This window comes from Charadrius vociferus, unplaced genomic scaffold, assembly GCF_000708025.1.
Source record: "Charadrius vociferus isolate BGI_N301 unplaced genomic scaffold, ASM70802v2 scaffold136, whole genome shotgun sequence".
Classification (NCBI taxonomy): Eukaryota; Metazoa; Chordata; class Aves; order Charadriiformes; family Charadriidae; genus Charadrius; species Charadrius vociferus.
Window position 1 is genome coordinate 3193040 of NW_009648960.1, and position 16216 is coordinate 3209255.

General features: G+C 39.8%; 1 protein-coding gene across 1 annotated transcript in view; it reads left to right on the top strand.

Annotated features, from left to right (window-relative positions):
• The window catches only part of ERBB4 (v-erb-b2 avian erythroblastic leukemia viral oncogene homolog 4), a 419420-nt gene that overhangs the window by 262793 nt on the left and 140411 nt on the right, over window positions 1-16216 (top strand). The window contains exon 16 of the mRNA XM_009887598.1: window positions 4365-4409. Coding sequence (XP_009885900.1) covers window positions 4365-4409 — 45 coding nt within the window. The remainder of the gene's footprint in view (window positions 1-4364; window positions 4410-16216) is intronic.

The window sequence follows — 16216 nt, forward strand, 5'->3', positions numbered from 1 at the left end:
GTTGGAGCAAGTCTGTAGGAGGGCTATGAAGATGATCAGAGGACTGGAGCACCTATGAAGACTGGCTGAGAGAGTTGGGGCTCTCCAGCCTGGAGAAGAGAATGCTCTGGGGAGACCTTATAGCAGATCTCCAGTACTCAAAGGGGGCCCCCAGGAAGAATGGGGAGGGACTCTTTATTAGGGAGTGTAGCAATGGGAAGAGGGGGTAATGGCTTTAAACTGAAAGAAGGTAGATTTAGATTCAATCTTAGGAAAAAATTCTTTACTGTGAGGGTGGTGAAACACTGGAAGAGGTTGCCCAGAGAAGTTGAGGATGCCCCATCTCTGGAAGTGTTCAAGGCCAGGCTGGATGGGGCTTTGAGCAACCTGGTGTAGTGGGAGGTGTCCCAGCCTATGGCAGGGGGGTTGGAACTAGATGATCTTTAACATCTTCCAACCCAAACTATTCTATGATTCTTTGAAAGTCCCCTCAATCAGGATTCTACAGTTAAATAGCTTTTGGAAGGAGCACGTCTTGATATTTGGCTCACGACTGAATGGTACAGAGGTAGTGTAATTCTACTTCATCTAGCATGTCTGTTCTCCTCTCTGTCAGATCAGTTACTGGAATAAAACCAATGCTCTTGCAGTATAGCTTGGATACTTGTCAAAATATCTTGAGCTGCTGCAGAGCAGTCTTCCCAGTGTGGTATTATCTTATTCCTGCCGTTCTGCCCTCTTTGAATCGGGCTGCTTCCTGAAATGGGTTGTTCGGTCTCGTATGTTGTTTCTGTTCATCCACACCTGTTGTCACCAACGAAGATACTTGTCCCACCTCTGTTGACTGTGAGCGTTTTCCCACAATTTTGTCATGCACTTGCAGATGATTGCTTTACACCCTAGAGCATGACATTTGATAACACCATTGTCGTTCTTTATTCAAGTAGAGTGGCTGCCTCTGTTAATAGGTGTGTAATTGTCCAGCCCTGTTAATGATCTTATATTGACTAAGAGAACTTTCAAGGAGTGACTTCCTTGGATGCAACAACTGCGCTCTTGGCCTTGTGTCCTCATGATAAACATCAGCTTCTTGAAGCTAGTTTGGAGCAAAGTGGAGGCACAGCTATCCCATTTAATTCAAAAGAGTCGGGAAGCATTTGGCACCTCTTCTTGTGGAGCTAGCCCAAATGGAACTCTTTCACAGAACTAAAATACTAATTATATAATAGCATTTGACAGTTTGCTTCCTCGCTGGGCTAGACACAAATGGGAGATCTTACTGGACACCTTCCCTCATCATAGGAAGGCATTTTTTCACACAACTTTTTGAAGGAAGAGTATTACTCTTTACCAAAACGTTTTCCTTCTATCCCTAAATTAGAGAAGTTGTGGGAGCCTTATCAACACGTGTGGTCCAGAAGGGATTTGAAGGCAGACGTACTATCTTGCCCCTAAAGCTCAGGTGTATTTTTAGGAAGGGATGAAACAATAGTGCAAATCCAATGGCAATGAACTTTGAATAAGAACCTGTTACTATTTCGTTGTGCAAAATTTCCTCCCATCCCTGCCTCAGTTCCAGTTTCTTACTATCGCCATCAGTATGCACTTGCTGTTAGCTAAGTAACCCCTTGATTTTTTGAGTTGTCTGGCTTTATCCGTAGCAATAGTTGGATGACCAGGTCATTGCCACAACTAAGGTTTTCTCCTGTCCATAGTTAATCTGTTTATGCCATTGTATAATCAGTTTTATTTGTTTCCAATGACAAAGATTTTTGAGAATTTGTCTGACTAGAAATGGCTTCACTACTCCACACCTGTGAACAGTTAAGAACCCACCTTTCAATCTTAAGGAGAATTGATGAAAGACAATATTTGTGACAGAGGGGAAAATGGATTGTTTCAGGAAAAAACAGTTGTTACTCCAATTTTCAAAACTGTTTTAACTCATGATTTTCTTTCAGAGGATGATTATCTGTAAAGCTAGGATGAGCTCCAAGTGTAATTTTCTGTATAAGCTGCATTGAACTGTTGTAGGACACTGAATTTATCATTAATAAATCAGTATGTATCAGTTAACCAGTTCATTTTACAGAGCAAACCTGGAAATGAGAATATCATCCAGACTCCAAGCAGAAGGAACCCTGGGGGTGAATGGAGTACCAGTGTGATGTATGACACTGTCATGCTTGTACATAATATGTGTCAAAAAGCCTGAAACCAAGGAAGGTACCTCCAGAGGAAAAATAACTAATGACTTGGTGGTGCAAATCAACTTGTTAATAGATATTGCCATTATTCATAGAGTATTTTACTTAACTGCACGTAATGAGGACAGCCAGTCAGAGAGTAGGAAACTGTTCAACATGACGAGGAGTAATGGAAATTGCACCTGGACAGTGTTTTCTGTTTGGGGCTGGGAAATCCACTGAAGAAGATTACAGGTTTAAATAAAAATCAATGGTATTTCAGCTTGGAGTCTATAGGGTCCAAACAGCTCTCTTTTCTTGGATTCAAGTCCTGTTCTCCAAAAGTCTGAGAGAATAAATGTACAGATGTGAAATGACACCAAGACAATAGGCTCTTTATGTTAGTCTGCCAGTTATCTGAACTAGTAATGGGCTCTCAGACCTCTAATTTGAAGAGGGCCTTCTTTTTATTTATAGCAAGAGTCTGAGCTTAGCTTCTCTTGACATGCTAGGAAATGGAAGATGTGAACAACTTTTTTCAGCCCCCTTCATTACTGAACTGGTTTTCTGCAAAGAGCTGAGAATGCCATGAAAGGAAGAAATGTTGGATATGTTTGAGACTGGTTAGAATTCAGGCAGTCCTGAATTCTGAAGTCCTGAAGCCCAGGACAGCTGAAACTTCAGAAAATGCCCATCAGGAGTTCTATTAATTTTTTGAACTGCGTTTAAATCTCCCCTTTCTGCCTTTATGCATTATCTGGCCACCTGGGTATTTAATGAATCCTTTTTATGTCTGCATATTTGCTGAAGGAACCCATTATTGAGGAAATCCTTACAATTTGTGTTTGCATGTCACAGTTTTTATGTAAAAATAAAAATGGAAGTAAACAAACAAGAGGTAAGGTTCACTGTCATTCTACTCTCCCTTATGGGCAGGTAAGGGAAAATTGGATTCACTGAATTTATTTTATAATAGTAGAGTGATAGCTAATTTAAATGCAGCAAAAGCTGATAAGTGGCAAGTGATGAAGTGGAAAGATGATCTCATGGGAGCTTATTTGAACTCTTTCAGTTTTTTGACGTGCATATCCCTCTATCAAAGCCAAACTGAAAGCAGTAGACTTTAAAAAGAATTGGGGATCATACCTTATTTTTAAAAAGCCTCAACAGAAGAGAGTTTCAATCTCCTGATATGCCAGATCACCTGCTCCTCTACTAGACGTACAGCCAAAGACCCTGTTAATAAAATGGTTCTGAGATCTTGTTAAAGAGTTGAAATAAGTGGTTTGGTTTCCTTAAAGTGCTGAGGGCTAGGTACTCTTTGTGGCTACCGGCTGGGCATTCAGCACTGAAGGGTGTCAGGTTGTTTTAACCCCTAAAAGCTTAACTATTTTTATCTCTGAGAATCCTGACTGCCGTTTAAATGTGAAATTGACTTGCTATTTGAATGCAGGGGACCTAGGACGCCACTTCACCTACTGCTCTTCATGAGGGCAAGGAAAATCCACACATATCCATGCTTTGCAAAGAGACTCTTTCCCCATGGTTGTGCTTTAGCGTTGCCGCATAAAGTGATTCCCTGCATTCCCATCGCCTTTGGTGAGCACCTGCTGATTTTGCAGGTAGAGGACTTTCGGCAACATCTAAGGAAAGCAGAATAAAATGCCTGAATCGGAAAACACCATTTTGCTCTGATTTTTCTTGTTGGAAGCTCATCCTTGAGCTTCCCTGATAAAAGTATAGTCTGCTTCCAAAATATTTCTGCAGTTGCCCTAGCTAGGAATGTAGAACAGAATGAACAATTGCATCAGTTACAGAAAGAAAAGAAGTTTTGTATTGTGCTCCTGGAGGTCTCATCTTGCAAATGAACAGCTTTTGTGCAGTAATCACTGGTTTGATGATTCAGACAACATCCAGAAAAAGCAACTCTATTGTCAGGAATCCCACGTATGCAGGTGAAACCTGCCTTCAGTGTTGTTTGAGCCAAGATATAGCCAACCTTAGAGTTCTGTTTATGTTGCTGTTATTGTTCCTGTTGCAAGCTTGTTTTTGTTACAAGCTCTAATTCTGTGGTGACTTGGGTCTCTCTTGAGAATTATAATTAAGAATGTGGCACAAAGAGGGGATTCCTGCTTCTTGGATCTGTAAATAACAGATTTCTCTCTTTCTCTCCCTATTTTCAATTTGGATTTGCTGCAGGTGCATAGGGCCACGTATTGAGGACTGCATCGGCCTGATGGATAGGTACTTGCTGAGTGATCGTTCCCTGTGTGTCTTCCATCCTCCACGTGTGGACAAGGGCGCATGCGTGTGCATGTCCTTGTGAATGGCAAATGACGTCTTTTGTTCTGTAATTGCCTGCAGGTGTAGAGGTCCCGCTAGTCATGACTGCATTTACTATCCATGGACACGACAGTCCACTTTACCACAACATGCTAGGTAACATCCACCACTTTTCCATTTTTGTACGCAAGATCCTTCCCTGGTTACCATAGGAATGTTCTACTATCCAGTTTGTTCAGAAATGCAAATTCTGGGGAGAATATAATTTGTTCTTAAGTAAGATATGCCTCTCAACATCCAAATTTACTTTTCTGTTTGAAAGCCAACTAAATATCATGCTTGTTTAGACTGATTAAAACATGCCTTTTCAAAATTACTATTTTTAGGTTAAATAAAGATTCAGTTCTGAATTTTTTTTCAGAAATACGTGTTTCTTGATGAAATTTTACTGGAAGTAAACATGGTGAAAACTCTGGTTACATTGGAAACTTTTTTTTTTCCCCATTTGTTGGGTTTTTTGTTTAAGACTGCTTAAAAGCAAGTGAAACTTTTTCTCCTATACTACTTCTCCGGAAAAAAGTAAATGTTTCAGCAAAACTGAATTTCTTCCTTAATTCACATAACGCTATTATTTGAACTTTTTTTCCATTTTCTATTAAAAAAAAATATTATTGTAACCTTGCAGCAATTTTGTTTTTCAGAAATGACAATCAAAACAAATTAATGTAGGAAGACTCCCAAAACACTCCAGTTATACTCTGCATTCTTTTTCATGAAAGCCCTTCATTGCCATTGAGTTTGTTTATTTTTAAATTCAAACTGGTTAGTATGACTTCCAGGCTTTGGGATTACTGTCCTGAGCTAAGACTGGATGAAAAATATAACATTTCAATCAACTTCACCTCATTAAGGATTTTACTCCGGAGTTGTTTTTTTCTTGTCTTTAAAAAAAAAAATAGTTTTTACAGTTGCCTTTCCCTCCTAGTTGTGTATCTAATGTGAATATTCCTATTTATAGCTGTTGAGGGAGAACATGTTTAGACTTGAAAAACAGTACTCTGTGAATGCTATCAAATGGTATATTTGTTTAATTAAATCAGTATCAGTTCTGACAATTTATGGACCAACGAATAGACAACAGAAGAAGACTGAATTTTTCAATATTTCAATATTTTGTTTTAGTTTTTCTGATCTGGGATAGCCAGCTTGAGGTACTTCTGTGGGGGACTCATTTTCAGATGTAGTCATCCAAACTGAGTTGCCCAAAACAAGCAATCAGTTTTAAAGGTCTCCATTTTGTCAACTTCACTCAAAGCACAAATACAGAAAATGTATTATTTGCATAAGTTTAGGGGGCTTACCAAACTACTAAGAATGAAGGCAATGCTGAAGTTCTTTGATTTAGTAACTAATTTAAAAATAACATGTATTTCACCAATTGGATTTTTTAATCAGTTTTCTGAGGGAACGTTAAGGGCTTTACACTAGGAAGACAACTTATTTGCTCTAAGGTAGCTCTCTTAAAGCGTTACTGGCTGCTTGCTTTAGCTTCCTCTGTTAGCCCAAAAGCCAGTCAAACCTTTTCCATTGTTTAATTAAAGTGGTGTAACTCCAAAACTTAGCTTTGCACTGAAAACGTTCATGTAGTAGTAAGATGTCTGGAAGTACTGCCAAACACCCACAGAATTTGATGGAAAGAGTCCTGTTAATCGCAGTGGATGTTAGATTGGGCCCTGTATTTAAAAGTGGAATTAAATGAGTGGAACCTTGGACGTGGTGACACAACACTAAGGAAAGTGGTGTCTAGTAGAGTTCCAGGCTTAAGCCATGCATTAACAGGCAGTGCTTATTTTGTTTTTTACATTGTCTAAATCGTAGGTTTTGTCTCATTGAATCTACTGTCAAGGTAGTAAAGCAAATTATCAAGGGGGGTGGAAATTAAAGCAATTGTTCTAGTATGCTCAAGTGAATAATTTCCTGCTCCATTCAGTCTGAGGGGGAAGGCCCTCAAATGTTTCCTTTAAATCTGATGGACTTTTTAAATGTTCCAACTTTGCTGAATTTATTTTAGGAAAATTACTGCACTGTGTTTAAATCTCAGTATGTATGTATTCTTTCACTTTCAAGCCAAAGAAGGAAATTTCATACCTTTATATTTATTAGATTAGTGAAATTGTTCTCTTTGTGAAAATGGTTCATTTTGTTTGGGCTAAAAATGGGCAAAACTGCACTGGCAAAGTGATATTTTTTTATTATGTTAGGGGTGTAAATCAACCATGAATATGTTTCAGTTCAGGTAGAACCTTGTTCATGTCCCTTTAGCAATTGCATGCCTTCCCTAGATTTACAGACCTTAAAATAATTAATAATCAATTTTACCTATATCCATTTACCTGAATTTCTTCCATTCATGTGAATTAGCAGTGAGTTGAAGGGCAGAGTTCTCTGCTGTTCGGGCAGCTGAAAGTGAGAGCGGGGCTCTAACCACAAGCAATGAGATATTTCTCGTTCACCTATTTCCGTTTTCAAACCAGTGTTGCTTTTTCCAGTTTTGCAGTTTGCAAATTGGTTTTGCCATGATCCATTGACTTGACAGCTTTTGTAAGAGTCTGGTAGAATAGCAAAGGAATTCTTACCATCGTGTTTAATAAAGATGAATCAGATGTGCATCACATGACTTGTTTTCCAGATGACCGGTGAAGACAGAAAAACTGAAGTTGTGTTTGGACCCTTATATTTTGTGGGAAAAAAAAATTCTTACTGTTGGCATGGCGTGTCTTTCTGCATCGATGTTTGGGTTTTTTAAAACCTTTAGCTTCAATAGACTTCTGTCCAAAACAATGCAAAAAACCCTTTTCTTTTCCTGTTTCCAGCTCAGTGCCACATATAAAAGCTATTTTAGCTCTTTTCCTGTAGACTACTTGATAGATTTTTCAAATGACTATTAGCTTACTTGCTGGATCTCCTGTGTCTTTTTTTTTTTTTTTTCCCCCCTGCGAGGACCCACACTTATTTTCGATGTATTCAGTTTATCGTCAGAGAAGCTTTTATTGTATTCATAAATGCCAGGAGAAGTTTAAACTCTAAAGGAGTTAGAAGTCATGGGAGAAATGAGTGCCTCTTCTGCTTGTGGTTGGTTGCAAATTCTGGTTATTGTCATTATAGCTCTTGATCTACTGTAGTTGAAATCATATGGCAGGGAAAGACTTTCCTCACATCTGTGACAGACATCCTGTCTGTATTTATACTGTGTTTAATTCATAGTGTCCCTATCACAATGTTGTCTGATTGTAATTTGTGTGATTCACTGAGTCAGTTTGCTGAGCAGATTTTCTGGCTGACCTCTTTGGGTTGTTCAGACGGCATAGAGGCCTGAAGGAATGGGACAGGCTAGCAGAGAATTCCCCGTGCAAGGTGGAGTCCTTAGCTGCTATGTATCTAACATCACTGCATCTTTGTCATCCTTTCTCTCTCCTTCCTTCGTTCCCTGCTGTGCTGAGAATCTCAACCCAGCAAACAGAAAGGAGACAGGAGCCTTGTGTCCTGGCGTTCTCTCAGCCACTCGTAGCTCTTCCTGTTGTTCTCTGCCTTTGGGAAGTGGGGGGAGTAGGTACTAGATTATTACTGTAAGGCTTCAGTTTGGGTTCCCCCTTCTGTATCCACCTTTCCTAGAAATCACCAAAGCAAAGATGGGAAGCAGGTGGAGGCTGGAATTTCCTAGGGTGCCCAAAGGAGATAGCCGTACTCCTTTCCCACCCCTTACTAGAATGACGCGCCTCCTTTCGGTACCTTCTGTCAACTGTAGTCAATGTTTGGGTGGAACAGCATACTTGTTAGGAGCTCTGGAACAAAGAGTGAAAGGAGTATGCCTGCTTCAAAGATTTGGATAGCCATTGCCTAAAAGGAAGATTGAAAAACTGTAAAAATAATATTCTTCTGTCCATTAAGAAAATTACTCTAGGCAGTCACGAAAGGCTGGTTCTTCTATGTTCCCCTGCTCCCAAGTCCACCAGAAAAGTTTGGCTAATTCACTTATTGAAGCTAGGCTGTGGACAAAGTTTTTACTTAAAGTATGAATTTTAGATGTGTTCACCCTTCCTATAACTCATTCAGCTTAATATTAAGAAAGAAGAGATCATCAAAGGAGGAGTGAAATTTCTGTTTTCCAGTGCATGAGAGATTGCAAATCTGAAGATGTGATCAGGAGCAGGTGGTGGATATGATAGGAAAGAACTAGCACCTTGATGTTACTGGTCTGAGTAAGCTGTTGTCTCTCTCTATTGATGCCCTAGAAAATTTCATTCACATTTCCCTTTTAACTAACAGAAACTAATTAGCCAGGACCACTGTTGTCAAGTGGTTACATAAAATGATGTCTAGATGTTAACTCAAATTACAATCCTTATGCTAGCTTTAGATCAACAAAGGATGTCCTCTCAACAAATCATCACTTCCTAAAATAAAGGCAGTTTTTATGTACTGCGTGTGTGTACAAGAGCTAATTAACAGTAAACCCTATGTAATGCAGGCAAATCCTTTTATAGCTGTTTTGTACCCCTGCACAGTATGACTTCAATAGAATTTCACAGCAGCTCTGAGTAGGTGATGGGGAAGGGAAACCACCTCTAATAAACTGCTTATGTTCATTGCTTTTATGGCGCTCTGCTCCCTTGCTTGGAGGAAAGTGTTCCATATGCTTTGTATTTTTATAGAATAATTATAGTCATTCTGGAGGGGAAGAGGATCTCAGTATAAAATAAGAGGAAAAATAGGATCAGTGAATAGAAACTAAGCTACGTTACTTCATTTGTAAAAGATGCTACTCTTTAGAGACCTTTAATGTGGAGCTTTCTGACGCTGTATCAAAACAGGAGTTGAAGAAACAGAGTTATATTTATTTTCTAAGAATCAAGACTAGAAAAAGAGGCAGTTTCTGATCCTGCTTCTGTGGGTTGGATAGACTTTACACTTAATCTCTTTAGGGACAGACTGATAGAGAAATCCCTGTTCTGTGTGGGAACTTGCTGCTACTGAACTGGTTCTCAAACAGACCTTTGCTGTGGGCGCTTTTATTGTCATAACATTTCACTGCCTGGAGCTTGAGGAGGAGTATGTTTTGAGTACCCCTGCAACATGAATGAAAGTCACTGCAGTGATTTCTTGAGCTCCCCCACTTTTTACCGTTCCCACTTAGTAAGACTGGTCTACTTAGGAAAGGGGCTAGGTGGGTTTTTCTTCTTTTCTGCTGTACAGATCTGACCACAGATAAAAAAATATCTCGTATTAAATCTTCTGTTCTATAACCTATTCAGAAAGTTTTGTCTGGGACTTGCGAGGGTTCCTACTTCATCTGCTTTACTCAGCAGGGTTACCTGGTATGGTCTTGTTGTATGGAAGGATTTGGTAGGATCTGCTACTGTAGAGAGAAATAAACTGTTAAGGTTGAAAGAGTGAAAGAGCTAGAAGCAACTGTCACACAAAGTGCTTTTTAAAATCCGTTCTTTGGCTCCAATAGTTTGAGGATCCTGTTGAGAGCTCGCAGGATAGAATAAGGGCAGAAATCTGACGTTTCTAGTAGTTTATTCCACAAAGAGTGGAATAGGAGTGAAATAGTCTTGCAGTGTATTAAGCTTGTTGATACTCATACACCAAGTTTCTCATCAGCTGTGCTCATGCGATGTGTTTGGGTAATAATCATGATTGTGCAGTGGTGAACGCCAGACAGAGAAATGCCTCAATGAGGCTATAGAAGTTGCCTTAGTATGTCTCCTTGTGGATACAGGTGTGGCAGTCCTTATTGTCCTGGCCCTGGTGCCTTTTTCAACTGCTGAGGTCTGAAGACCCATTAGTGCAGCACCCAGTCTTAGTAAGCAAGCAAGCAGATTTCTTGCAGAAATGTGCAGGGACTTGATTTGGTCTGCTTAACACGCAAGGTAACATCATGAATCTTGTAGTACCTCTGTTATCCTCAAACTTCATGCCAAGTGTTCATTAAGTCCTTCCCCTTTGTGGCTTGACTACGAGGTCCAACTTAGTGAGCTATAATGCATATGTTCAGCAGCACCTTAACATGAGGCTTCTCTGTTTTATGAAGAGTGTCATGGAAAATAGACAGAATGCACTGAACACAATATTTACCAAGAACCGGAGTTTTGTCAGGTCGTAACCAAATTTGTTTGCATGCAGACACTTCTCAATAAAAGCTTTTTCTTTTTTTTTTCCCCTTTGTTACTATACGTTGCCAAATAAATTCTCAAATACATTTAAAATAAGAAAATTCTTTGTTCAGAAAACTGACTAAATTATTTTACTGAAAATGTGAGGAGAAAAAAAAAAAGTGATTAGGCCAAACATGATGGGTCACTGCCAAAAGACAAGAAGCATTAGGAAATTCCCAATTGAAAATTGTTTGTTAGAATGGAAAACAACACACAGCCCTGTTGCAGAAGTCACTGCCTTTATTTCTCGTCAGGCTACATAAGCCCTGTGTTGTGTGTCTGTACTGATTCGGCTACACAAATAATATATGATGCAGAAATAAAATTCTGCCATGAAGAAGTGACCTTATTATAGAGCAACAGTATGTATCTCACCACTCTCCAATGGGTTTCTTTTATGGCTTGAAATGAGGATTTAATTTAGATTTAATGTTGTTATAAATTAATTATCTATTATTAAAAATGCATTTGTAGAGCTTTAGAAATATGTAAGATGTAGAGTTGTTTAAACCTCAGTGAATGGTTTCTTAATAATTCATTAATATTTAACATATAATAAATCAGAACTAAAGCTTGCAGTCTTACTTCCAATCTACTTGCGTAATACAGGATTTGTCGCTCTTTCGTATTTAGACAATTTACATGACAAATGTATTTGAGTTTAGATTCCAGCCAAGACTTTATTCTCTGCTTTCTGGCTTACTCACTGCGACCTGTCGGGTGATAAAGGAGCTGCAATTCTTACATAAAATGGGAAGCTCTTCATTGGGGTTCTTTAGAACAGTCCACTGGTAGTGGTGTGCTTGTGTTGTAAGTCTGTATACAGTCAAGTCTGCTGAATTAGATCTCTTCAGATCGAAGTTAGTATCTCAAGCTATGCAATCTACTGTAGGTGGGGACTGTGTTTGGATTTGGAATAGATTTATTCCTTTATTGTATCTATAAAGTAATCTTCCAAGAATTTCCCGCCATGTATACTTTTCTATTGCCTATTTAAAAACAGTTAAACATTAGCTGCAATGATCAAGCATAGAACACTTGATGCAGATGAGAATTTGTATTTGAAGTCTGCAATTGACATTACCTTTCTTTGTGTTACATACAAAAGTGTACATTCTACTTCTCGGTTAATTTGCAACAGTTTTTCCAGCATTAGATCAAAAATAGCAGATAGCTTGTTAATGATGGTAATACAGTTCACAATAGATCTTTTTCATTTGTTGCAGAAATGGAAATACCTGCTTGGAATTTGATAAGACATTTTCCAGTTTCACCAGTGTGTAGCCTGTAAACACAATGGTAAACTAATAAAACAAGCTATAGATTTGAAGGAATTAACAAGATTCTGTCCTTTGGTGCTGCATTTGGAAAGTTGTGCTGCAGCAGTTACCAAAGGTGGAAGCATTACCACAAATACCAGCAACCATGCAAGAATAGAGCATTAGTAAATTGTGCCATCAGACCAAATTACTTCATCTTCCCCCTCCCCCCCCGTCATGCTGTGAAGTGAAGTATCAGGGTGGGAAACGTCATATAAATTACCTGTACGTTTGAGCTTTTTTGTGAAGCGTTTCCAATAACTACATTCAAATTGTAGTGGGAAAGGAGGCCTAATACTAAACTCATTTCCCATCCAGTGCTCTGTCTCTGTTAGTTCAGCTTACTTTGCACCTCTTCTCTGTAAACTAGAGGCATTTTGCCTCTTTTCTACCTCGTTATAATGGTAGTGCATAGAGTTGAATAAGAACGTCGACCCTGTACCTTCAGAGAGACTCAACTTTTTTCTCAGGACTGTGTGTTAAAGAGGCTTTAGAGAAGAGCCACCAGGAATAATTAAAGCTTCGTACGTTGTACCTTTTAGAGAAGAAATTTGGGAGCTCAAACAGCTAAAGCTTATTTTGGCTGAGAGTTGAAGTCTAGAGCCTGATTGTCATCTAAAAGTACATACATAAGGAACAAAAGTTTGCTTAAAGATGGCACTAGTCTAGCAGACTGGAAAGGAGGGTAGGGTGTCTGTCTGCCTCTGAGATTATTAAATGGATGAAATCTGAGGAAAGACACATTCAAAGCAGCAAAATGCCAGTGCATTTCTAATGAGGATTATTAATCCCTGGAATGATTTTTCTTGGTAATATTTTATTCTCCAACGCTAGACTTGTAAAATAAAGATTGGAACTTTTTCTTGCAAGCATGATGAGTTTGTGCCAAGCCTTTAGGCTGTGTTATGCAGATACTCAGGCCAGAGGATTTCAGTGGTTCTTCCTGTCGTTGTTTACAGTGTGTGACGTAACACTCTTATGTCTGTGGTGGTAGTTTCCAGCTACGATCAGCTCTTGGCACATGCTCTATGATGAGGACCCGGAGTTCCTCCTTTGAATTTTGATTTCTAGTACTGAGTTGGACACAGCCAAGCAAATCCAGCTGCTGAATCCTGGGCTTTGGTTCCTGTCAGCTTTGGTGAGGCACCGAGTGAGAGTTCCAAGTGACTTTACACAAGGTGTCTGTTACACTGGCATATCCTTGTTCATCAATACTTAGGTCAATTAAAATTCTGAGGTTTCATACTGTCCTTTTCTAGGAGAGAGGAGAAACTCTTTCAGATCTTAGTTGTTTGAATGAACTCTCTTGCATCATGCCCGTGTTCACTTGAATGAGCTGTTTATTTTGAATATAGTCACAATTTTGTGTGTTAGTGGTTCAGCATTTTTATTTGGTGTCTTACAACTGAAGGCAAATTGTTTCCCATGACTAAGTTTCTTCCCTAATGACGCAAATTTGAAGGCCTAATTTGTCTATCTCTACCACATTTTCTAAGCCTTAGATACTAGTGAGGTACTTAGGTATCTTTTGTTATTCTGCAGTCCAGACTCTTTATGTTTTGTCTTTTTTGTCTTCTCCCTCTTCTTATTGTTCCTCCCTTCCTTTCCTGGAAGATGCTTTGGTGGAGCTGTATCCATGGTACTATGAAGTTTTAGAAAGCATGATATATAGGTAGTGTTTTTATTTGTATGTAACCTTTGAAAATGAAGGTTTTTTAGGAATGACAGTACTTTTGTCAAAAAACTTCAGACTTTTTTTCAATCTGATGTAAATTTTTAATAACACCATCTTCACAGACTGGTGAACAAGATCTTTTGCAGACATATTGGATATTTAACCAATAGAAGATAATCCAGATAATAATTTCTGTAGTTATCTGAGATTCAGCAAATAATCAAACAGGCAAGGAAAGATTGTGGGATAATGTGAAAAACAGGTGCTGACCGAGCTTTTCATTGTCAGAGAGTTGCAAGGACCTTACTGTGCAATTGCCTGTTCTGGTATATCTCTTGACAGAGCTAGTAATCCCTCATCCTGAAGAGTTGTGGCATTTATGCAGAAATTTGAGAACAAATTCAACCTTGTCAGCAGGACAAAGGCCAAGCTTTGGTTAAACATGGTCCAGTCATGATGTAATCCCTGATTTGTAAATTATATGCATTTTTTCTTGTAGTTACATGCAGGAAAATTGTCTGAAATGCAATCAACCTTTTAAGTAAGATGTGCGACCTATTTTCTCAAATGATTTGTCTTAGAATCCCAACACTCTGCCTGTGACACAGTGACATAGTCTCTATGTGTGACATAGTCTGAAACACAAGCCATCAAAGCAACACACTTGTTACTTGTGTCTTAAAATGCTTGCTTGGATTTTCATTTCATGTTCTTATTTTACTCACTGTTCCATTTTAACTTATAGTTGTCTACTTGTAGTAAACTCAATGATGTTCACATATGACTGAAACATATTTTATTGGATGCAGGGGGAAACACAGTGACTAAGGATGAGGAAAAGGCTGAGTTACTTAATGCCTTCTTTGCCTTTGTCTTAATAGCAGGACTAGTTGTTTGTTGGGTACCCAGTCCCCCGAGCTGGAAGACAGGGATGGGGAACAAAATGAGACCTCCATAATCCAAGAGGAAATGGTTAGTGACCTGCTGCACCACCTAGACATAGACAGGTCTATGGGGCCAGGTGGGTTGCACCCAAGAGTGCTGAAGGAGTTGGCAGATGTGCTCACCATACCACTCTTCATAATTTATCAGCAGTACTGGCTAACTGGAGAGGTCCAAATGGACTGGAGATTAGCAGATGTGATGCTCATCTACAAGAAGGGCCAGAAGGAGGATCTGGGGAACTACAGACCTGTCAGTCTGACCTCAGTGCCAGAGAAAGTTATGGAGCAGATCATCTTGAGTATCATTACATACTATTTACAGGACAACCAGGCCCAGTCAACTTGGGTTCATGAAGGGCAGGTCCTGCTTAATGAACCCAATCTCTTTCTATGATGAGGTGACCCATTTCGTGGATGAGGGAAAGGCTGTGGATATTATTTACCTGGACTTCAGCAAAGCCTTCAATACTGTTCCTCACAGTGTTCTCCTGAAAAAAACTGGCTACCCAAGGCTTGGACAGGTATACACTCTGCTGGATCAAACACCGGCTGAATGGCCAGGCCCAGAGAGTGGTGGTGAATAGAGTTAAATCCAGTTTGGCAGCCAGTCACAAGTGGTGTTCCCCAGGACTCAGTGTTGGGGCCACTCCTGTTTAATAACTTTATTAGTGATCTCGATGAGGGGATTGAGAGAACCCTCAGTCAGTTTGCAGACAAAACCAAATTAGATGGGAGCATTGATCTGCTTGAGGGTAGGAGGGGTCTTCAGAGGGACCTGGACAGGCTGGATTGATGGGCTGAGGCCAATAGTATGAGCTTCAATGAGGCTAAGTGGCAGGTCCTGCACTTGGGCCACAACAACCCCATGCAGCGCTACAGGCCTGGGGAGGAGTGGCTGAAAAGCTGCCTGGCAGAAAAGGACCAGGGGGTGTTGGTTGACACCCGGCTGAACATGAGTCAGCATGTGCTGTACTCGGCCTGGTGAGGCTGCACCTTGAGTACTGTGGTCAATTTTGGGTGTTGCAGTATAAGAAGGACCCTCTGGAGAGGGTCCAGAGAAGGGCAACAAAACTGGTGAAGGGTCTTGAGAATAAGTCTTATGAGGAGTAGCTGAGGGACATGGGTTTGTTTAGTCTGAAGAAAAGGAGGCTGAGGGGAGACACAGGTACCTGAAAGGAGGTTGTAGAGAGGTGGGGGTTGGTCCCTTCTCCCAGGTAACAGGCATTAGGACAAAAGGAAATGGCATCAAGTTGCACCAGGGGAGGTTAGGTTAGACATTAGGAGAAACTAATACACTGAAAGGGTTATCAAAGACTGGAATGGGCTGCCCAGGGAAGTGGTTGAATTGCCATCCTTGAATGTATTTAAAAGCTGTCTAGGTATGGTGCTTGGGGACATGGTTTAGAAGTGGGTGTGGCAGAGTTAGATAGTGGTTAGACTTGATGATCTTAAAGGTCTTTTCCAGCCGTAATGATTCTATGATATCCAGTAGGCTTGAATCAGCCATCGGGAAATTTTTAGTTCATTTCAGTGGGCTCTGTATCAGTGGGGATTGCTTTGTTTGATTGACTAACCTTCCTTAAAGAAAATGTGTAAATTTCAGGAAGAAAAT